This window comes from Aplysia californica, unplaced genomic scaffold (genome assembly GCF_000002075.1).
Source record: "Aplysia californica isolate F4 #8 unplaced genomic scaffold, AplCal3.0 scaffold00957, whole genome shotgun sequence".
In the NCBI taxonomy this organism is placed as follows: domain Eukaryota; kingdom Metazoa; phylum Mollusca; class Gastropoda; order Aplysiida; family Aplysiidae; genus Aplysia; species Aplysia californica.
In genome coordinates this window covers 73,873-96,672 of record NW_004798227.1, presented here as the reverse complement: position 1 = coordinate 96,672, position 22,800 = coordinate 73,873, and the positions used below count along the sequence as shown (strand labels likewise).

Sequence of the window (22,800 nt, the reverse complement as noted above, 5' to 3'; positions counted from 1 at the left end):
AACTCAGCCAAGTTGAAAAAAAAGATATTTTCTACGGAAACTGTTCCATGAGCTTGCAGGAATTTTGGAAGAATGCATTACCACCACAAAATTGGTCATCAGTTTATTAGTCTATTATTATTATGATTTACTGCACCAAGGCCATCATGTTTACTTAGATAATTATTACTTAGATAATTATTACATTTCATGCAAGTTGTTCCAAGAGCTACGTCTACTTGGCACCAGTGCTTGCAGAACTGTCAGAACAAACCACAAAAGGAAGCCACATGCCCGAAAAAAAAGCTGCTAAGATCAAGCTCAATCAAAATCAGATCATTTTCAGACATTACGAAATACTGCATATGAACAAGCAAGATGTGCAAATTCCTACAGCAATCCACGATGCCACAGATATGACTGACAAGCGCAACAGAAAGGAGTGGCAGTAAAAAAAAATAGAGGGGATTGTTCATTATGTAAAGAATATGGGAGGTGTGGATTTGAGTCACCAGCGGCTCAAAAATATTCCTGTGTGAGGTGCTTAGTGAAGTGGTGGAAGAAATTTTATACTCATTCGTTTTGTAGTATGTAGTGAAATTCATATATCCTATACAAAAAACGCATTGTAAACCCAGACGAGACGAAGAGAGCAGATCATGTCCCAGCAGAATTTGAGATGGCAGATATCACTGTGGAAACCCTGCACATCTCCTGCTTTTTACGCAGAGTCAACTGGACTTATTGAAGACTGCCCGCTGGCGTACACACTTTCGCTAGAGTGGACAATAAGGCAAAACAACTGCCACTTGCATTCGCGCTGACGAGTGGGAAGAGACGCCGGGACTACCAGGCTGTGTTGCCGGCTCTAAAAGGAGAGCTTAGGCGTCTGCATGGTGAGGATGCATTCTTCTCCCTGGAGGCAGCATTGGCAGACTTTTAGGCTGCCGTGTGGCACGCATTCTGCCATGAGTTCCCAGGGGTGGAAATACGTGGCTGCACCTGCCACAGCGGACAAGCGGTGTTCCGCAACATCCAGGGGCTGGGGATGAAGCAAGGATATAACACCGACCCGGCGCTGCATCATTATAGCAAGCAGATCCTGGCACTGTCGTTTCTCCCGTGGTAGAAGACTGATCCCAGGCTTCAGGAGCTGGAGGCAGAGACTACAACGGAAGCACAACGACATCTCTAGGCTTATGTGCGCCTCACCTGGCTGGACAACACACTGTGGCACCCCTCCAGTGGGTCAGCCTTCTACTGGTTCGTCAGGACCAACAAAGATGTTGAGGGCTGGCATCACCGCCTAAATAGCAAGGCTGCATGAGGGCAGTTGAGTTCTGTATCTGCTGCTTCAACCCTTGTCCAGGGAGGCTGCTCCCGTATCAGTAAACCTGACCCTGTGCGAGAATCCGCAATCATCCGGCGGCACAGAAAAGCAGCAAAGAACGCCACCAGGAAGCTGTTCAAGCTTTGGGACCAGCTCATCGCAAGGGAAAAGACAGCAAGACAGATCCTGCGTGCTGCCAGCAAGCTGCTGCCATTGTAGTTTGAAGCCAGTACTTATAATTTTTTAAAACTTTTTTACAGTAACAGTTCTTTAACTGATTCACTCCGTGAAGCCATAAATACCGCGCAAAGATTTTCCCTGCAGCCCGTAAAGCTGTATGTACGACTAAACAAATACACAATCGTTTCTTGTCCGCCTTTTCCAATCCTTAAATCTCATCCATGTTTTGAATGTACCCGGGGTTTACGGACCACTAAATCATCCATTTTGAGCCACAGTTTTGAGGAATTTGGATGTTAGAAGCCATTCAGAAGCAATTTGAGAGAGACTGATCCCGACATCGTAACAAAATTGTGACGATGGCTGATGCAGCTGGCCCATCGGGTATGAAAAAGCGGCGTTTGACAGCTTAGCAAGCTTTAGATCGACTTCAAGTGGTACTAGATGCTGATATGGATATCAGTAGTAGTGGAAGTGAGTACTCTGAGTCTGAGGATAGTTCTGGTGATCATGACAGTAACAGAGAGGCGAACGTTGATCTAAACAACAAGCTGTTGAAACAGAACAATCAAAGTGGGGGTGGCAAGGGGGTGTGGACTGGTAGAAAAGGAAAGGCTCGAATTAGGCCTACAGCTAGAACTAGACCTAAAGAAACTAGATCTACGACAGATGAACCAGAGCCAGAGTATTTAGAGAATGAGTGGGAAGAAACTGAAGAGGGTGAAACTAGTACTGTGTTTGACTTTCTACCACGTAGAGAGGTTGCCAACCCAGGAGAGAGTGATGACCTGAACATCAATGAAAACTCATCTATGTTGGACAAGTTTAGTCTTCTTTGGACTGATGATGTATGGGCTTATCTTGAAGATGCCATAAACACTAACGCGCAGTTGAAAGTGCAGAAAAACACTCCAGCAAAAAGAAGGTCAGTATACAACAATTGGACCCGAACAACAGCGATTAGTAGATGAGATCTAGATTAGATCTTGGTCTACATGTTAGATATCAAGAGATTCAGAGATATAAATTACTATAGTAGTGGGGTAATTCTATTTATATCGTGAACGTAAACTGATAACTGAGTGAGCGTGTCAGTGGGGAGTGGCATTTGTACTTTTGAGCAGCATGTAGATCTAGCCCCACATCAAGAGCTGTATTCTGTCATAAGCCACTATTTAGAATTTAGTGCTGCTGACTATGTTTGCATGCAACAATTCTTCATGTTGACTAAAATATTTCGGAAAAGCCCTATTTTTTATATTGTCCACAAAAATAAAGGTGGATACCGAGCTGACGTATATTCAGTACAGATCTAGACTTTGAAAAACTAAATAATTAATCATTCATTTTTTATGTGAAATATTTTATAATCAGAAAACAAAAACCCACAACTACAAGTTTTAGTTTCTTACTTTTGCCTCTTTTTTTTGGTCTCACATGGGTAGAAACTGTTACTGATGGTGGCGGTGGAGGTGCTGTCAATGGAATCTGGACGAGGATCTACGGTGAGGACACAGGACCAGACCCTCTTCAGTCCATAGGAGTTCTTGGACCAAAGCATACCCGACCAGCAGATGAAGAACCCATAACGTATGCAAAGCTATCTATAAATGACCAGTTGATTGACAAGATAGTACTCGAGACAAATCGGTACACAGGCCAATTTATCACTACAAATGCACAGTATTTAGCAGATCATCCACATTCAAGAGTGCAAGAGTGGATTGTATTAGGGAACACCTCCCGAGCAAAAATGTATGAATTCCTCTCAATTGCAATCAACATGGGATCAACAAAAAGCCTGTAATCAGTGCCTATTGGAATATGATTCACAAAAGTCAGTCTATGTCATGGTTTGGAGAACACTTAACTTATTCCTGACGGCCTACGAGAATACTCGTATCCACCGGACTACGAGAAAATCCGAATCTCGATAGTGTCTCTCCAAAACTTGCTCCAGTCCACTATATCCATGTTTTTGAAAACTATTATAAGATTTACCGTTCGAGCACTTCCTCCCGCTAAATTCTTAGAAGTTTGGAGAGAAATTTTGTTGATTTTGAGCGTGAAAGATGGCAAGTCAGCGTCTGTTTACAACCGACGAAGTTTGTCAGGAAATTTACATGGATTCAGAGAGTGAAAATGGCGACAACAGTAATGAGGATGATCGCGAGTTTGATCTATATCCAGATTATAGTTTGCCCTTGACAAGTGCTGGACCTAGTACTAGATCTAGTAGTAGTAGTAGTAGATCTAATACTACTAGTAGAGCTGATATTGACAGTGAATCTGGGGACCAGCAAAGTGTACAAGGAGACAAACAGCCCCCACCAGCAAGTCATCGTGATGTAAAAAGGGGGCGTGGCAGAGCTCAGAGACCTCAAGTCACTTGTGATGATGTGTGGCTTGTACCTAACCCTCCAGATGGACTCCTCATGAATATGCCACCATTCGAAAGCAGAATTCTGTTGGTCTACTTGAAGAAATCCCCATCACAGATGAAGAAGATGTGAGGGGATACTTTGATACATTCGTCAGTGATGACATATTCCAGCTTTTCGCAACAGAAACAAACAGTTATGCCACACAAGTGAAAGCTCACAAACCAGACTGCTACTACCTGAAGGACTGGAAAGACACAACAGTAGATGAGATGGGGATTATGGTGGCCCTCCTCATCGCCATGGGTCTTGTGTCTAAGCCCGAGATTACCTCGTACTGGACAAAACACCCTGTTTAGGATACTCCTTTCTTCCGCAAGGTAAGATTTTGAAAAACTTATAAAATTCCTTTACAAAATCTTACTGTTTGCAAATTACCTCTTTTCATTCATAACTTGATCTAGATCTATAGTCTATAAATATAGGCTGGTCAACATACTGGTGACAAATTTACTAATCAGTCTAATCACTACTTTTTATGGGCTTACTGGCCTTACTGATCTTTCAAGTAAAAGCGTGAATATGATACGAGGAAAAAAGGAGATATAGATCTATGGTGTAGTCAAGTTGGATACTCAGGAGCCTAAAGATCAAATTTATGCACTGCACTATGCTTGAAGCTTCTGAACTGTATTACACGGTTTGATTCCATGCTCCTACATGCAACTCAATTTTATCTTTCCAATTTTACTTAATGTTTTGCTTCCTGTTTGATTCCCAGATGATGCCGAGGGACCATTTTCTCACATTGACGGCCTTTTGGCACCTCGCCAACAATGAAGAGAAGCCACAACAAAACACCCCTGAATACGATAAGCTCTTCAAATTACGTCGCCTGTTTTCCCATCTGAATAACAAATTTAGCTCTGTATATTGTCCAGAGAAGGAGCTCGCTGTAGATGAATCCCTGATGCCGTGGAAGGGACGCGTTTCCTTCAGGCAGTACAGACCATCAAAACCGATCAAGTACGGTTTGAAATTGTACTGCTGTTGTGAAGCCAGCAGTGGCTACATAGTGAACATGCCGTTCTACACCGGAGCTGGCACAACAGGACCTGAAACTGGCCATGGGAGCAAGGCGTTAGGGATGTGACGGCCGACTACGTGGGTAATGGCCACACCATCTATATGGACTCTTTTTTTTCAACGGCCAATTTATATAAAGACCTTTTGTCAAAAATCACCACAGCTTGTGGCACGATCAATAGAAATAGAAAAGGCCTCCCAAAAGAAATTACATCAAAAGAGGTGAAACTGGCTAAAGGTGCAGATAAGACACACAGAAAAAGTCACTCATTCTCTTGTGATGCGCCTACTATGTGAATCCAACCTCCTCAAACTGGGACACTATCTAGTGATTGACAATTAATTCCCTTTACCAAAACTTCTTTCAGGCCTGTTAAGAGAAGCAGACAACAGCAACAGGAACTGTGAGGAAAAATAGGATTGGTGTGCCAGCTCTTGGGGTAAATTCAAGGCTGTGGAATAAGAATGTGTTCGAGATGAGGAAAGGAAACTTGCTCTGTGTTGCTTACCAGGATGGCAGCAAGAAGCCTATTTTTTCGTCCATCTTTTCATCTGGGGGTAATGATACCTCAGTAAACTCAAAAGGGAAAAAGAAGAAGATACTTTTTACACCAGAGACAAAAATACTAGTTTTTATTGTGTTGTTCTCGTCAGGAATCATGAAAAGCAAAAAAAATTCAAGCCTTGACGTGTTGACTGTAGCATTAAACAGCATTTTGGTGATGTTGAAAGGTGAATTTTTGATAGAGCTTTGGGAAGAGTATAAAAATCTAAAATTGCTCAAAATTTGGACTTAAGTGGATTGCTTGTGACAGCGACAATATGCGGCAGTCTAGATTAGCATTGGTGAAATAATGCATACATAAATGCAGTAAACATTACCGTTACTCTAGTTAAATGCACTATATGGTCAAAATAGTAACACAGTGATACTTTATAGCAGATTTTGGATGCAACATAATTGGGGTCAGTGTTCTGGTTAGATCTTCCTCACTCCCTCCATCATGAGAAAAGGCCCTCAAATGCAGAATGGATCTGGCTAATCATGTCCGTCGTTGTCATTGAGCGGCCATGGCTTTTGAAGGCGAGAGAGTTACAGCGACGGGTGAGGAGACAGGCGGCGTATGCAGCACACATACCTCGGCCGTACGTGGACACAAGAGAGCTGGTGAGACAACAGGAACATTTCTCACTTTACATAATGAAAGTGATTTGATAGATTATATTCTGAACCAAAAAAAATAATAAATTTAGAAAAGGAAAAGCCAGTTCTTTTCCTATTTGATTCAAAATTTGAACTTCAGAGAAGGGAGCCACATTACAATATCACTTAACAATTACAAATCATTTGAAAAATAAAACTATTCATAAGGTACAAAAAGCAGAATATAGAGGAGGGCACTACTTTTTTTCTTTTTTTTTGTACAGAGCACTTGTTTGTCAGTAAAACAAAACTTCTTAAAGGTTGTTTTTTCTTCAATAGGATAAATCCACCAGGATAGGTACCCTCCTCAAAAGGTTCCATAATACAGGAAACAGACCCAACCAGAGAGCCCACCAACCATACCAGCAACACACAACAATCCAATGTCATGTAGCATATCAAAGGCAAGCCTTCAGCTTAATTGGCAACGTGCTGGATCATGATGCAGATTACCAGATTCGAATCCCCAACAGGGTATTCTTAACATTGGATAGTCTGGGGAGTTTTCAAGGCTCTCCACCTACCTGGCCCCGTCCCATTGAGGATAGATATTAAATTCGGTCTTGCTTCTCAATTAACCTTACAGTGCTGAAAGGGGCACGAAACCCGCATCATATCACACTGAACATCAAAGTTTAATTTTCAGCAGGAGACGCACATTATATTCTGAAGTCTTGCTGGATAAATAACGTTGCAGGATTAAAAGGGGAGGGGGGGGGGAAACAATAAAAGCGTATTCCATAGCAGTCAATTCATGGGCTTTGTTCTCATTATCATTCACAAATCCGGTCTTCAAAGTTCATAATTATTCTTCAGTATCAGCAAATCCATGAAGAGCAAAACAAGAATGTTTTTTTGTTGGGTTTTTTTGGGGGGGGGGGGTTAAAGAGTACAGTAGTCTCCGCCTAAACGCACGCCATACAAAAGCACGCTCCGCTCAAACGCACGCTTTCGTCTTCTGATGTTTTTTTTACTATATAATTTAGACGTACAAACGCACGGTCACTCCCTCTAAACACAGGCTCTGACCTGCGAAACACGCAGACAGGTAAGGCTTGACTAAGGGAAATTTTTTAACTACGACAAGCCCCTTACGCCGAACAAAGAGAGTGATGGACAGCGTTTTCACACCCAACTTTCCACTGACACATAGAATAGGTCTGGTCGGTGAAATGTTGGGGGGGACTGAAACGTTATTTGACTGGTCACTGGAAATGCATCTCTTTTGAGAGAAGGTTTCTGACTGGTGTTTGAGAGACTGCGTGTTGGCTAATGTTAAGTTAGACCTAAGCCTATGATGCGCAACACGTGTGAATGCTCGTTCATGAATTTACAGTCGGGGCTGGTCGCTTGGAAAGCCACGTGGCTGGGCTGTCGTCTCTATGACTATCACCAACAATTTCTTTTCAGGCTATTGGTTCCCGACATTTTATGGTTCATTCATTACATCAAGTCTGTCTTTCTGCCCCCCCCCCCCCCCCCCACACACCCATTCAACGTCTTTACAGTCTTAACCGCAGTCGGGGAATCTTTTACAAAAAAGTCACGTGTCGTCACATTATCGGCCAAATTGACCCCCACCCCAAAGGGAGGTAACTAGTATATCAAGACAATGAGAAGACTGCGTCCCTTTGCTGAGGTTCATGTAAACGCACGCTCCGTATAAGCACACGCTAAGGAGCCCTCCCGAGCACCGTGCGTTTAGACGGAAACTACTGTATGTATTTTCCAATACTAAAACGGACTTCCATATTCAGATTGTCAAAAACATATCAAATGCTTTTTTTTTCACATACTGGTTGGCAGCTATGCAATGCTATACTATACCACATATCAAAGTTTCATATTCAATAGAAACTGACCATTGGAGCTGACTCTCCCCAGCCATGCTTGCCCACACAGAAAAAGTCCCCATAGAGCCAGACAGCAGGTCACCTTGACCACCACATCGCCTGGGACTACAGGGCTCCGTGCATATCAGGACTGTGAAAAGAAGCAAGGGAAGCAATCAATGCTATCTGCCTCTCAAGGCAAAGAAGAAGAACACGGACTCACCACCAGTACAATTTTATTCTCAATATACTATCATTTTGTATTGAACCTTTAGACTCTAGTTGACACTGAGAAGTAGTTGGGGACAGCTGCGCTTAGTTTTAGTTTTAGTAAGTGTTTTACGGCACTTGCAACACAATAAGGCCTTATATAAGTGCCGAAGATTAGAGGTGTTACAAGAGAGCAACAAACATAAAATAGAAGGAGGGGAGATTAGGACGATAGATGTTTCATAGGAAAGAAGGAGCCAACCACACCAGAGCACCCGCCAACCACCCACACTGCTGGGCTTTGTGCATCAAGACTGTCAAAAGAAGCAAAGAAAAAAATCAATGTCACCTTTCTTTACAAATGGAAGATACTGGCTCTGTGCATACCGGGACTGTCAAAACAGGAAAGGAAAACGATCAATACCATCTTTCTCAAGGTGTCCTCCATGGCAATGTTGAAAGCAGAAGGAAAAGAGGCAGACCACCTACATCTTACATCACCATTATCATTGAGGTCAGAGGTTTAGAAGGGTAGCAGGAGATGGAGAATTCAGCAGAGAAGGGGAAAGAAGGCTATCTCTGGTGGCTTTTTTAGTTTTTTAGTTTTGGTAGCGGTTTTACGGCACTCGCAGCTGCATATGGTAATATGAGCGCCAAGGGGTGGATGTCAACAGAGAAGTCCTTATAGGGAATCAGACTTACTCTGCTCACCTCTCTAGCTTCAAAAGCACAAAGTCTGCTTCGACTATCAAGGCACCCCGGAAATAGCAGGTCACAAGAGTGTGACAAACATACAAAAGAAGTAGAGGAAAATGACGATAGAAAGGATTGGGAAAGAAAAAGCAGCATTTCCCTGTCGTAGTTCAGGCACAGTTATGAGCATGATATTGTTGGATCAGCCCATTTACAATTCTACTGTGCATTAGAACGAGAAATGTCCCACCTTTGGGAATGGCCTAAAGACACTTCTGTCAGTGGCACTGCCCCGGGGGGGTAAATGTGGAGCTTTAAGCAATCCAAATGTGAACATGTGTGTGCCAGTTAAGGTGAAAGTAAATGTGAAAACTAGCACAGATATGGAACTTATATCATCAGCAAATCATGTAACAACATCAAACAGCTTGTTTTTTAAAAGTACGCTCTGTCAAGTTAAAAGATAGGTATATTTTTAGTAAAGACTATCAAGGACAGACAAAACCAACAATTTATTGACAAAGACATTGACAGGGCCAGACAACAAAGAAACTAGACACTACAGAGAACCAGCATTTGCAGTGCAACAGTTAGGCTCTTCACTGTAACACACAGAAGACCAGAATTTGGTTCAGGAGTGAAGAAGTATTTTTCTCGATTATCTCCATCTGTCTGCTGGGATGCTTTATCACACTCAGCCCGGGTAGGTCCTGGCAGGCAGGGTTGTAACAGTCCACATTCCATTAGAGTTAAATTATGTTGATAGAGACATTAAAAAATTTTGAACCCTTTACAATCACACTGAAGAGAGACGTCCTTATCAGACAAGTGACTTAGACACACATGAACGTTAAACAAACACAATTCCTGAAGACGTGAAATAGTCCCACGCACCATGTTCTCCATTTGAGATGATGTCTTGGGCACCTTTCTGTACAATGGTGACATTCCCCATCTCTCTGCTCAGCTGCTTCACATTCGTCACAGACTCTTGGGGATCTGGATCACGAGAGAACTGAAAGACACAAAAAAAAAGGATAATAGCTTTCGTTCAGTTTTAGTAAGAGTTTTGCAGCGATTGCAACACAAACAGGTGATATAAATGCTGAGGTTTAGAAGTATTACTGAGGAGTAACATACGAAGAACAGGAGATAAGGACGACAGATCTTTTTATTTTGTTTCAGTAAGAGTTTTACGGCACTTGAAGCACAATAAGGTCATATAAGTGCCGAAGATTACAGATGTTAGATGAGAGTAACAAACACAAAAAAAGGAGGAGAGATCAGGACGACAGATGTTTGATAGGAAAGAAGGAGCAAACCACACCAGAGCACACGCCAACCAACCAAGGGTGACAGATCTTCCATGTGAAAAATGAATCAAACTACACCTGAGTATCCACGAACCACTCACCTATTTAAGTATTTTTAAAAACACACAATAACTGTTATTTAGTCAAGGGAAAAACTATCAAAGACAGGAGGGAGCGGGTGTTGAACAAGTTGGACCGTCCAGTGCTCCTTCAAACTACCTGCACAATATCAAAACTAATAACACAGAACATGGAAAAGAGGTTTGAAGTCTGGGTCAGGATTGTGTTTAATTTTCGTATCAAAAACCAACTGAAAAATCCACTCATCAGTCTTTTCTACTTGAAAACAAAGAAAAAGAAAATACACAACATTCTCTAAACAGAAAACTAAATCAGACAATAGCGTACCATCATTGAAAGAAAGATCCATAATTTATAGTATCATAATGTTTGAGTAAACAGTTCTTTCACTTACAATTTTCTTGTAAAGCCGACCAAACTCAGCAACATTGGGAGTCAGTATCACATTATCATAGCCATAGATGATGGAAGGGTCTTGGGTGACCAAATACAGCCCATCCTGAAAAGAAATCAGTCTCAGAAAAATTATCCTGAAACAAAATACAACCTCTATGAGGTGGGGAGGGGGTGTGAGGGGGGAAAAGTATGGGTGTAGAGAGGGGAAAGGGGGGAGAGGAGAGGGAAGGACAAAAGTGGGGAGGGGGAGGGCAGGTTCTCCTTCCTTGATCAGACAGACTGGCAGACAGCACAACCATATACAACAAAAGAACCTGTAACATAGAACAAAAACATTTTTAAAACCACATCAACAAACAGACAAAAACTACACACAAAAGGGCTATGTATGAGGCCTTTTCAAGTCGTGGGCGTACACTTGTGTGTTAACTCTGTTCATACCAAGTCAGACCTCAGTGGCCTTGGAGGAAATGTATTTACATACTCCTCCTGCATAAGTCATCTCTCAAAGATCATATCTAAATATTTCGTTGGACTACATTTCACCAATTTGGATGAAATATTGCAATTCAGTCTTTTTAAGTTTAAGTAAAAGAGTTTAACAGTACTTGCAAAACAAATTGTGACAAACAGGTCATATAAGTGCTGAAGGATAGAGGAATTACTAGAGAGTATCATACAAAGAAAAGAAGGAGGAGAGATAAGGACGATAAATGTTTGATAGGAAAGGATCAACAACATCACAGCACCTGCCAACCACCCACCAATTTTACTCAGAAGGAGATGTAACAAGATATGAGTTTACATGAGACAAGCAAAACAATAAGAGACAATACTCACTGCATCAATAATTAAGGGCAACTGTCTTTCCTTCGCTCTTAGAATCACTGCCTGTGAAAGAAAGAAATGGAATCACCAAGAGGAAAAGCTGCTCTAATGATTTGTCTGCAGTTACATACATGACGATACAATAGAGTTCATTGTTCATAGTTCACTGTTTCAGGAAGCAACATCCTTGCATTTTGTACATATTCATTGATGCTCCGTTGCTCTCTCCAAAATGCTTCTGAGGGTCTTTCTACTGATTGTGCCAGTGCATATATGGTTGAATATTTTTCTGTTCTTTCCTGCAAGGGTGCCAGAATTCCTGCTTCCTTTCTGTACTCCAAAAACCAGCATCATTTCCACAGCAGTACTGGCCTGTGCCTCCTTATCTTCCTCTTTAACCAGGTGGCGAGAGAGACATTTCAGGATCAATCGAGTAAAACACTAAAACGATCCCTTGGAAGTCTACATCATTGGAGGGGTGGGGTGGGGTGGGGTTTATCACAACATGTTATAAGTCAGCATAATAATGTGCTTTTCATGCCTCTTTGTATTGTCCATTTTTTCCGAGACAACCAGATCTGAACATAAACATTAGATAGGATGAAACTAAAGGATAAAAACTTTAATGAATATCTAAATGCATCAGATCACGGTTCAAGGAAATTATTTTATATCTTATACCAATTATAACACATTTACGTGACACTGATTTGACCAAAGACGTATTACATCAAATATTTTACCAAAATACACTCATCTATAAAATGAGGGTCCAAAAGTATCCCCCCCGTATCATACGCATGACATACAGCCAGGATAGGGCCTCACAAAGGGGATGTAATACTAAATGGATTTTTCATTGAACAATAACTAATATTTTGAGCAACTGACCACTGAAGAGTAGTTTTTCCTTCTACTACTGGCATTTAAAGTCATGCAGGCCAGTCTTAAAAGGAAGAAAGAAAGATACACAGCCAGCTTCATGCCAACTAGTACTTAATTTCAAGCATGCCAGAAATTGACCACATATTGCACACACAACCTACGAAAATGGGCCACTTTTGGAGTCTAAGTAGGCCTATACCACCCAAATAAAACACAAGGTCGTGTTATAGGCGAATATAATATATGGTGACTCTTTTTGCAATGAAATCCAGGAAATCCTATCACCGTGCAAAACCAAGCTACAAACTTACAGCTGTTGTTTTCATCAGCTGCTCCTCTCGCCCGAGGCCTGGGCCGATGACAAGCACATGAAAACGAGGCAGCCACTCGGACAGCTCACTCAGGACATTGTTGTTATCTCTGTACAAAGGGGTAAAAATATGCTCAGCATTGAAAATATTCACCGGAGACAGTACAGATCATATACACTACAATCTATTTCCACGTTATCCCTCTCTTTATTTAGAAGCAACAGCCTATTCAATTCTATTTTGCAGTTTTGCAGGCACAAAAAATTTATATTCTTTTTATTTTACTGGAACAATTTTTCTTAAAGAAAAATACCATATAAACGATTCAGAGGCAAAATAATATCAAGACGCTCAACTTTCAAGGCACACATCCGCATACTAAATACAAATTGTAGTTCACAAGAGAGAGTGCCTTTTCGACTCAGTAAGACAAGGCAAGAGATTACTTTTCCTCCATCCCATCTCTGTCACTAAAACCCATTAGATTAGCACCTTAGTTACATTTGACAAACTGAACCTACAGTTGAACACACTCTAACAGCCACTTATCAAAGACAATCATCTGTATAAAAGACTACTCATCATTTTTTCTATAATGAAATTGTCCAAGACAGCCACTTTTCTCCTTCAAATAGGTGGTGATCCTGTACAATTTCAGTTGTATCTTTTAAAGTTATCTCACTTTCATTTCTCATTCCATTTGTCTCTAAATACTAGTGGACATAAAGTATCAATGACTTCTAGTACATATATACAGTCAAACCTGTGTAAGACGGCCCCCCATTGTCAAGGAGAGAAGTGGCCGTATCAGACAGTTGGCCGTCTTAAGGACTGATCAAGATGAAGAAAACAAACCATTCCCATTTGAGGTCCCAAACGAAAATAGCCGAATCGTTGTTGTTTTTTTATGTTGTTGTTGTCGGTTTGTATTTTGTTTGTAATTTTTATTTTGTTGCTGATTTTGCTCAAGGGTGACAATAAAACGAAATGTATCAGACGAGGAAGACCGAGTGTCATGTTAAAGCTTACAAACACATGGGTCGCCACCACTCGGAGAACGAGCGACGCTTCTGTACAAGTCCATGTTGATGTCCTTTGTTACTTTGTTACACACTGGGTAAACAGTGACCACTCATCTCACTTACGATTTGTGTACGAGTTCTGGGCGGGGCTTATGGGTTATGAGGCATCACACGCTTACCTCACCAGCAGCTGAAAATTGGTAGCTATTGGTCAACAGTGGGAGGGGCCTACACAACGTGATCGGTTGGAGGAACTACCTAACAACAACGACAGGTGATTAAATTATGACGGCTCGCCAACAACGCCAGGGGCCATGCACATTTTATGACAAAACGTAAGGGAGTCACTACGCTGGCCATCTAAGACAGGTGTTATTGCTTAGTGGGATAGGGGTTGTGTGTTAAAATATGGTGGTCGCGGCCGCGTTGGACAGGTGCCCGTTTTACACAGTTAAATTATATTTAAAAAAGCAAGGGGGGAAATGGAAAGTGGCCCCTTGTACAGGTGGCCGTCTTATAGAGGTGGCCGTCACGGCAGGTTTAACTGTATATATATTTATATATATGATTTCGTTGATGTTTACCCTAACCATGACAGGTGCATAAAAAGTACTTACAGTATGGGGTGAACAATAAGCTCAGGACTGTAGCTCTTGATGACAGGTGCAGCATCTCCCGTACAGAACACGTGAGACAGATCAGCTCCCTGGGAAAACAATAAGAATAAGTTACACAGTGACAGAGCAGTGGCCAGATCATTTTTGTAAAGAACAGTTGTTGTTTTTTTACGTTTTAAAAAAGGAAATTAATGAGTCTTTTACCAACACCTATATACATTACTGAACTTGTTTAATCTAATTTCCATGTAGGCTTCGGTCTGAATGCAGGTAATGGCACAGCAAATTTGCGATAATATGAAAGTTGTTGAGAGTTAAAAATGCCATTGAAAAAATGTGAGGCTTAGCCAGATCAAGTATCACTTACAGGAACAAACATAAATTTGTTCAAGCTGACTGGTAATTTGTTTTTCAACTTTTGTTTAGATGTTAGATTATTAAGAAAAACAATAGGGCCATTCCATCAAAAGCGACACATGTAATGCAGCAATCAGTTTAGTGAGAGTTTTACGGTGCTCACAACTATATAACTACATTGGGATGATAACCTGCTGAAAAAATTTCTCAGTAATGGTAGAGCCATTCTTCATTTTTCTTTTTGTTAAGTTGAACGAAGGCTGCATCTAACAAAAGAAAGAGAAAAGAATGGCTCTGTCGCTGCTCAGAACTTTTTCAGTAGGTCATAATCTCTGTGTTACATTTGTCAGTTATCATGAAATGGTCCAACAGCATGTGTACACTTTACTTTTTACTTTACTTTTCCAATCCAGCGGCCATCTGAGTTCTAGCCCTTCAGCCTGAATTGCATTTGTACAAGCTATCAAACCATTGTTGCTTCAGAAGAAATTAGAACAATCCCAGAGTACAGTTTTTTCTTTCAGTCACATACAGGAACCGCGACCCTAACATTGTTCTCCACTCACAGTGTCATATCTAACTAACAGTATAAGACCACTGCAGGTGGTTTCACTATATTTTTTGCTTTAAGTATTCAGCATCTGTCAGCAGCCAATCAAAGAAACATTGAAATTAATCTAGATGTAATACATTATTGAATAGAAGAGCTACCGCTACCCCTTATGCTCAGAATGATTGAAATGTACCGATCAAATACTAAGTTAAAAAAATGGAAAGTGTTAGGAAAATAAAGACAGCAAGCTGCACAATGTCATTTACATCTTACAGTCCTCACTGAATATGAGATATTTAATGCTATCATTATTTCAAAAAATAAATCAAACAAATAGTATTAGTTATCACAAACGAAAAAAAAAAGTCTCACCACTTTTAGGGCCGATATTGCAGCAAAGTAAGGTGCACCAGTATATCTGCAATTTAAAACAAAACATATTTGTTAAATATGATAAGTACAAGTGTAGAAAATAAATGTGAACAGAATATTTTAAACAGATTTCATGGAATTATGTTAAACAACACTATCAATAGCATCTGTCCATGGAAGCAGGAGTTAAGTTACATGATGTCATGTAGAGAAACCAGTAATATGAAAAATAACCTTTTTAATCTGGAAAAAGATCTAAGCAGACCTCAACTTACTCTTTACATCCCCCAACAATTGCCACTCTCCCTGCCTGGCCTTTATGCATGCCATGATGAAGTTCAGGGATAATGGACTTGACCATCTCAAGCAACTGACAAGCACTTGAGCTGGACAATCGAACCAACTGATCGCTGGTTAAATTCCCTGAAAAAAAAGTCAAAATAATATCTTTAAAATGAGATAAATTATTAAAAAGGGAGATAAAGTCTTAATAAAATCAGTGTCAAAGGGACTATTCTCCCCTTCCTCGTCCTGAACTGAAATGATATGCTAATGATGTTATAATGAAATTATTAAAAGGGGAGTTAAAGTCTCAATAAGTTCAGTTTCAAAGGGACAATTCTCCCCTTCCGCGTCCTGCACTGAAATGATATCTACACATCCGATCCTGTATATCAAAGATAAAAAAGCACTTTAAACTCATTTTTTAACTTTTTTTTTTCCCTTGCATGTCCCTCAGCTTACACAGTATTCTATTTTTCTTGTAAATCATACTGCATAATTTTTTAAAGTAAATTCATGTATTCTCATACTTTCTGCTGGTTCTTGTGGATGTCTGTTATTTATGCTGTAATTGTGCCTGTCTATAATAAGTGCAAGTATTGGGTGGAGAAAGAGAGGGAAAGTCTATTTCGCCTGCGAACACAACACATACCACTAAATTCCTACCTTAATAGGATCAGCAAGGATACCCCACCCAACTGCCCGTTGTGCGACTGCCAGGATGAAACAGTACCACACCACCTCTTTAACTGCCCTGCACTTTGTGACCTGCGTAGCACCTACCTACCTGCCTCCCCAGAAATCGGAAACACTCTATACAGCGACAAAGCACAGCTGATTAAAACCTGTCAATTCTTTGCCATATCGACAGACCGAAGGGCTAGAACCCAAATGGCCGCTGGATCGGAAAAGTAAAGTAAAGTAAAGCTTTAGTAGAAGTTTTAAAACACTTGCAACACAAAACGGTCATAAAATATAATATACATTTATAAGTGCCTATGATTAGAGAAGTGTTAAACCTACAAAGTAACTAAGGAGGAGAAGAAAGAAAATGTTTGAAAGGGAAGAAGGAGCAGACCACATCAGAGCGCCCGCCAACCATGTGCACTCACAAAAATGTAGGCACACAAAAATTGATGGAAGAAGGACACGCTTAACTCATTATTTTATCGATTTCAGAGGTGGGTCTACAAATTTAGAATGGGAGATCACACCAAATGTAAGAAAGAAGGAACAGGTACAGAAACTAAAGCTCTTTTTTTAGTAAGGTTTTATGGTGCTCACAACTCCGCAAAACTGCATATAAGATCATAAGAGCGCCATGGGGTGGATGTCAACAGAGAGAAGTCCAAATGGGGAATCAGCTTACTCTGCTTCGACTATAAAGGCACCCAGGAAATGATACAATTTGAATACGAAGTGACTATTTCTCCGAACACACGGGAAAATAAACTTGACCTCTATTTCTCCAAGACAGTTTCCTTTCTGAAGATTTTTTTTTGTGAGAGTTCGGCGTCATCTTTCATTCTGCCATTATCAAGTTATGCGAGGACTGGGAAGAATCATTTTTTGAATCGAATTCAATTTCTAGAGCTAGAGATTTTTAGATGTCTGAATATTCAGATACCTCAATTGTGGTTGGGGCAACGTTCCCGGACTATACTTCATTTGAAAATGCCTTCTACTGTGAGAAAACAAGACAGCTCGGCTTTGGCAGTAACCTATTTTGCATTTAGCCACCCCTAAAGCAAAAACTATTTTAAAAACGAAGTGACTATTCGGACTCGAGTCCGAATTGACAAATATTATATTCGGACTCTGAATTGAGTTCAGCATGACCTCCCTTCTGACTTCCAACCCTTGTTCCTAAATGTTTCCAGCATTTATGAAAATATTTTCGATTATAATGATAACAATCGAGACGTGAGCTTTAATATCTGGTATCTGATCTCGAGATTTTTTGGTTATTTGCGAGATTTAGGCGTCATCCTTTCATAATTTCATTCTGCCATTCTGCGAGGACTGGGAGGAAGCATTTTTTGCATCGAATTCCATTTTTAGAGCTAGATCTAGAGATTTTTAAATAGTCACTTAGAAAAAAAAATCCCTCCACACCCCCCCCATCCCGTTCACACCTTATACACACACACACACACACACACACACACACACACACACACACACACACACACACACACACACACACATGGGTCACTCCGTCCATTCGCATTATACAACAAATCTCGAGAATGGACACCGTTCGGAGAAATAAAGTTCAAGTTTATTTTCCCGAACGTTCGGAGAATAGATTCTAGATCTAGATCTAGAGCCGGCCTAATTAAAATGACAAGACCAAGTCAATGATATGTGACAAAAGTAATTAATTCACCATTTGCGTGTAGAAATGCGTTAGATCGTCTCTTCAAAAGAAGACTGAAGAGGTAGGAGACCACTGTGAGCATACTTGACCAAATGTCAAAAACTGCAACGGTAGAACTAACAATTCTTGTTGAGTCAACAAGTGTACTAGACTTCTAGATTCTAGATCTAGATATAGATCTAGATTGTAGCCTTGAGGGACTCCGGGAGGAAAAGAAAAAGCGATCTATTAATTTCGTTTTCCGTAAATTTCTGTTTAATTTGTTTATATGTGTTAGCTTTTTTATAGGCAGTCTAGAGGGGCCTCTTCAGTACAGCTGTAGGCAGTTTACTGAATATTAGAACACATTGGGTAGTATCATTGCCAACAGTGCAGTAAATAAATTATGATTGCTACAATAAAATTTGCTTTGATAGAAATGTGTGCATTGACTAGCCTGCTCTCTACTGCTACAACCACAGTAACAGTAAAATAGAAAATTAGGCCAACCAATCGGTTAAATGATCTGCATGTGCAACTTGGCAATTTTCATTATTTTGCAAGGGGAAGTACTCTGGAAGTTTTGTTCGACGGAAGATAAAAGAGTTGTTCCATTATCGCAGAAAATGTTGCCCGACAGCCGGGCACGCAAGAAGCACGACAAAATCCCGGCATCCGGGCACCTTTAAACAAAGTTTTATCCGGCATTCGGGTGTACTTTTTCCACGATTAACACGCACAAAAAAAGTCGTTGAAGAGAGCAGTTTCTACAATAGCCTAGCTTAATATTACGGCAGGAGCGCTCTCCACGTTCCTTTTTTAACAAAACAAAGTGATCCACATTCAGAACATGCATGTGTGTACCATGTGTGTGTGTGTGTGTGTGTGTGTGTGTGTGTGTGTGTGTGTGTGTGTGTGTGTGTGTGTGTGTGTGTATGTATGTGTGTGTGTATGTATGTGTGTGTTTGTTTGGTTTTTTTGTTTGTTGTTTGTTTTTGTTCGCTTTTTGTTGTTTTTGTTAGTTTGTTTTTTGTTGTTGTTGTTTTGTTTTTATTTGGGGGGGGGGGCGGCAAAATTATGACATACTGCTTGTTGCTAGGACTGGACAGTGGATTAGTTAGCCTAAAGGGGCCACCTCCAGCTGAACATGGGACTGTAGGCCAAAAACAATTTGACTTACAATTTTACTCTCTACCTTATTCATAAAAAAGCCATTCAGTTGACTAGGCCCCTACGGATGAGTTGATGTCATTGGGGGAAAGGGGGGGGGGGGGGGGACAACGCATCCAAAGAAGTTCAACTTGACCGTTGGGACCTGTAAAGAAGAGCAAGAGCTGGAGACCCGAGGGGGAAAAAAAGGCCCTAACCAAAGATTAACGCAAGCAGAGTCGACTGTAATAAGTTTAATTCCATTGTTTTTTTCAATTTATTGATTTATCGGTAGATTTTCTCAAATTTATTATCTATTTATTTATTGATAGGTTAATTTTTAATTCATTTAGATCTATTGATTGTGGTTGATTTTTTTTCTTTTCATTCTTGATTATTTCTTATTTACTTATTATTGTTTTTCATTCTTTTCTTTTCTTTCTTTCTTCTCTTTTCTGATGTTTTTTGTTTGTTTTTGTTTTGTTTGGGGGTTTTTTTTTGGGGGGGGGGCGGGGGAGAGTGGACCATCTCTCTTTCTTGATGCTTGAATGCTGTATTCCACTAACACTAAGCCTGTGTGGCCCAGATTTATAGGGTTAAAACTGCTTAATGCCTCCATGACTGCATTTACTTAAAGGCTACATATACAGTCAAACCTGTGTAAGACGGCCACCCATTGTCAAGGAGAAAAGTGGCCGTATAAGACAGGTGGCCGTCTTAGGCAGGACTGATAAAGATAAAGGAAACAAACCATTCCCCTCTGAGGCCCCAATCGAAAGTAACTGCATTGTTGTTGTCTTTGTTAGTGTTGTTGCTGTTGGTTTGTACTTCGTTTGTAATTTTTATTTTGTCGCTGATTTTGCACAATGGTGACAATAAAACGAAATGTATCAAACAAGGAGTGCCATGTTAAAACAAACACATGGGTCGCCACCACTCGGTGAACGAGGGACGCTTCTGTAACAAGTTCATGTTGACGTCCTTTGTTACTTTGTTACAGACTGGGTAAACAGTAACCACTCATCTCACTTACGATTTGTGTATGAGTTCTGGGCGGGGCTTATGGGTTATGACCTATACGTTCTTATACTATCTCTGACCGTCTAGGTTATGACGGATCACACGCTTACCTCACCAGCAGCTGAAAATTGGTAGCTATTGGTCAACAGTGGGAGGGGCCTACGCAAAATGATCGGTTGGAGGGACTACCTAACAACAACGACAGGTGATTGAATTATGACGGCTCGCCCACAACGCCAGAGGCCAATGCACAATTTATGACAAAACGTAATGGAGTCACTATCACTAAGGTGACCGTCTTAGACAGGTATTATTGTTTAGTATTATAGGGGTTGTGTGTTAAATTATTGTGGCCGCGGCCGCGTTGGACAGGTGCTCGTTTTACACAGTTAAATTATATAGAAAAAACGCAAGGGGGGAAATGGAAAGTGGCCGTTTGTACAGGTGGTCGTCTTATAGAGGTGACCGTCAGGGCAGGTTCGACTGTATTTATTAATCTATTTTTAGTTTAATTCATTCATCCATCCATCCATTCATTTATTTGTTTTCTTATCTAGATGTATACATTATTATCTAGATGTATACATGTATTTATAATTTTTTATGCGTTTCTTTGGGGGGGGGGGGGGGGGGGTTGTTGAAATAGATGCACTTTAAATTATTCATATCATGTGGTTCACTTACAGGCTTAGCCTTTTTTATCGTAGCAAACCATGGGTGAACTAGAAGTCTCTTAGAAAGATCATATAAAGAACAATCTATTCATCTTTCTCATCTTACTAAAATGTAAATAAGAGTTAATTGTGGTAAATTTAAATTGAAGGTTTTTAAAAAATAAAGAATTGTCAAACAACACAAATACTGCAAACGGTTTACCAGAAGGCATAAAAAGTTGATGATTATGATCCAGACAACAGGCTGTCACAAGCAATACATCCTTGTCTCGTTTGGCTACCAATTTTATCTTTGCAGGGCAGTTTAACTTTTTGGACCTGAAACAAAGGATAAAACAACTTTTGCCATTTCTTTTTTTTACTTTTTTAAAGTTAAAGGAGCCATTATTTCATTAAGTTTAAGTTTACTTAGAAAAACTGAGCATGCAGGCATTATATTTGTTATAATAAATATTTTCTCAGGACAACCTTTAATGCAAATTCAATTCAAAGTTCAAGAGCGTGCAGGGCGAGAGGTGGAAATATAAAGAGCTGTTGTCCATTTAATTAAATAGATTCTTAAATATTGAGCAATTTGAAACTACAGTGGAAACCTGATATAACAGGGATGGTGGGAGTAGAGAAAATGTCCTGTTATATCCGATCCCTGTTAAATCAGAAATGCAAGGAAAGTAAGCATTTGTAGACTAATCCAACTGTACTTATTCATGGGTAGTTTCTCTTGCCACAAGTACCCGCGAACAGGGGTTTTGGCACCAACTTTCTCCTTGCCTCCTTAAACCACATCAAAAGAGCTTGGTCCACAGCATCTGCATCGGGTAGTCTCATCTTCTTTCGATTCAGAGCAAACTTTCCATTGGAGTACGCTGCCACTATTTTCGCTCTATCCTTGATAATGGTGTGAATCGACCCTTGTGGAATGTCGAACGGACGACAAATCTCTGCCCGTGGAGCTTGCTTTTTGTCAACAGCCTGGATTATTTCTGGGTTTTTTTGTCAATTGAAAGGCATTTTTTCTTGCGCTTGACATCGTTGGTGATAGTAGACACATTACGCGTGCGTGTTGCTAGGTTTCGGGCTAGATCGAGGTCTGCAGCACACTGCAGCCCTCATCTCGCTTCACACGCTGCGTGTCCTTGCAGTGGCATGGCTTGCGTGTGCTTGCTCCATCACTGCGTTACTCTCTCTTTCTCTTTCTTTTTACATACACATTGTTAACGAGCCTTTGTCCCTTCTATAACCGGTCGGGCTCCGATGAGGCCCTGTTATTGCCGATAACTTTTAATAGAGACAAAGAGCAGGAAAAATCGGGAATTTTAAAAATCCCGGTTATTACCGGATCCCTGTTATTACCGGGCCGGTTATATATATGGTTTCCACTGTACTTTAGCTCCTAGAATTTATTTGGCCCTACGGTACCCCCCCCCCCCCAAAAAAAAAAAAAAAAAGAAAGAAATTATAGCAGATACAAATATTTGTGCGAATGGAAGGCATGTCGATCTTGGTTGAGAGTATTGTTATTGCCAACTAACGGTTAACTGCCATGTACTTACGAGGTTTTATTGCATGATGATTTTGACTTGAATGTTCCACCATGAACGCACACCATATCAATAAAGGAATATTGAAAATCTGCTTTATAATGCAAGGCTGGATTAGTTATCCGGGCATTCATCTTTGCAATTG

General features: G+C 40.5%; 3 protein-coding genes across 3 annotated transcripts in view; 2 read left to right on the top strand and 1 right to left on the bottom strand.

The window, feature by feature from the left end:
• LOC101858449 overlaps positions 1-1,528 on the top strand; it is a 74,999-nt gene extending 73,471 nt beyond the window's left edge. Inside the window, 2 exon segments of the mRNA XM_035973032.1 lie at positions 760-910; positions 1,175-1,528. Of these exon segments, the coding sequence (XP_035828925.1) occupies positions 760-910; positions 1,175-1,528 (505 nt within the window).
• A 413-nt stretch (positions 1,529-1,941) lies between these two features.
• LOC101858223 (piggyBac transposable element-derived protein 4) lies at positions 1,942-5,023 on the top strand. The gene is made up of 4 exons (XM_005110875.1): positions 1,942-2,089; positions 2,935-3,079; positions 3,914-4,223; positions 4,652-5,023. The coding sequence occupies exons 1-4, from the start codon at positions 1,942-1,944 to the stop codon at positions 5,021-5,023; spliced, it is 975 nt and encodes a 324-aa protein (XP_005110932.1).
• Positions 5,024-5,559: 536 nt separating this feature from the next.
• LOC101857840 (ATP-dependent (S)-NAD(P)H-hydrate dehydratase) lies at positions 5,560-18,570 on the bottom strand. The gene is made up of 10 exons (XM_005110874.3): positions 18,302-18,570; positions 15,906-16,053; positions 15,631-15,676; positions 14,349-14,437; positions 12,710-12,818; positions 11,526-11,576; positions 10,684-10,788; positions 9,790-9,910; positions 8,023-8,143; positions 5,560-6,121 (listed from the first exon to the last, which is right to left on the bottom strand). The coding sequence occupies exons 1-10, from the start codon at positions 18,372-18,374 to the stop codon at positions 5,959-5,961; spliced, it is 1,026 nt and encodes a 341-aa protein (XP_005110931.1). The 5' UTR covers positions 18,375-18,570; the 3' UTR covers positions 5,560-5,958.
• Between the last annotated feature and the right edge of the window lie 4,230 nt (positions 18,571-22,800).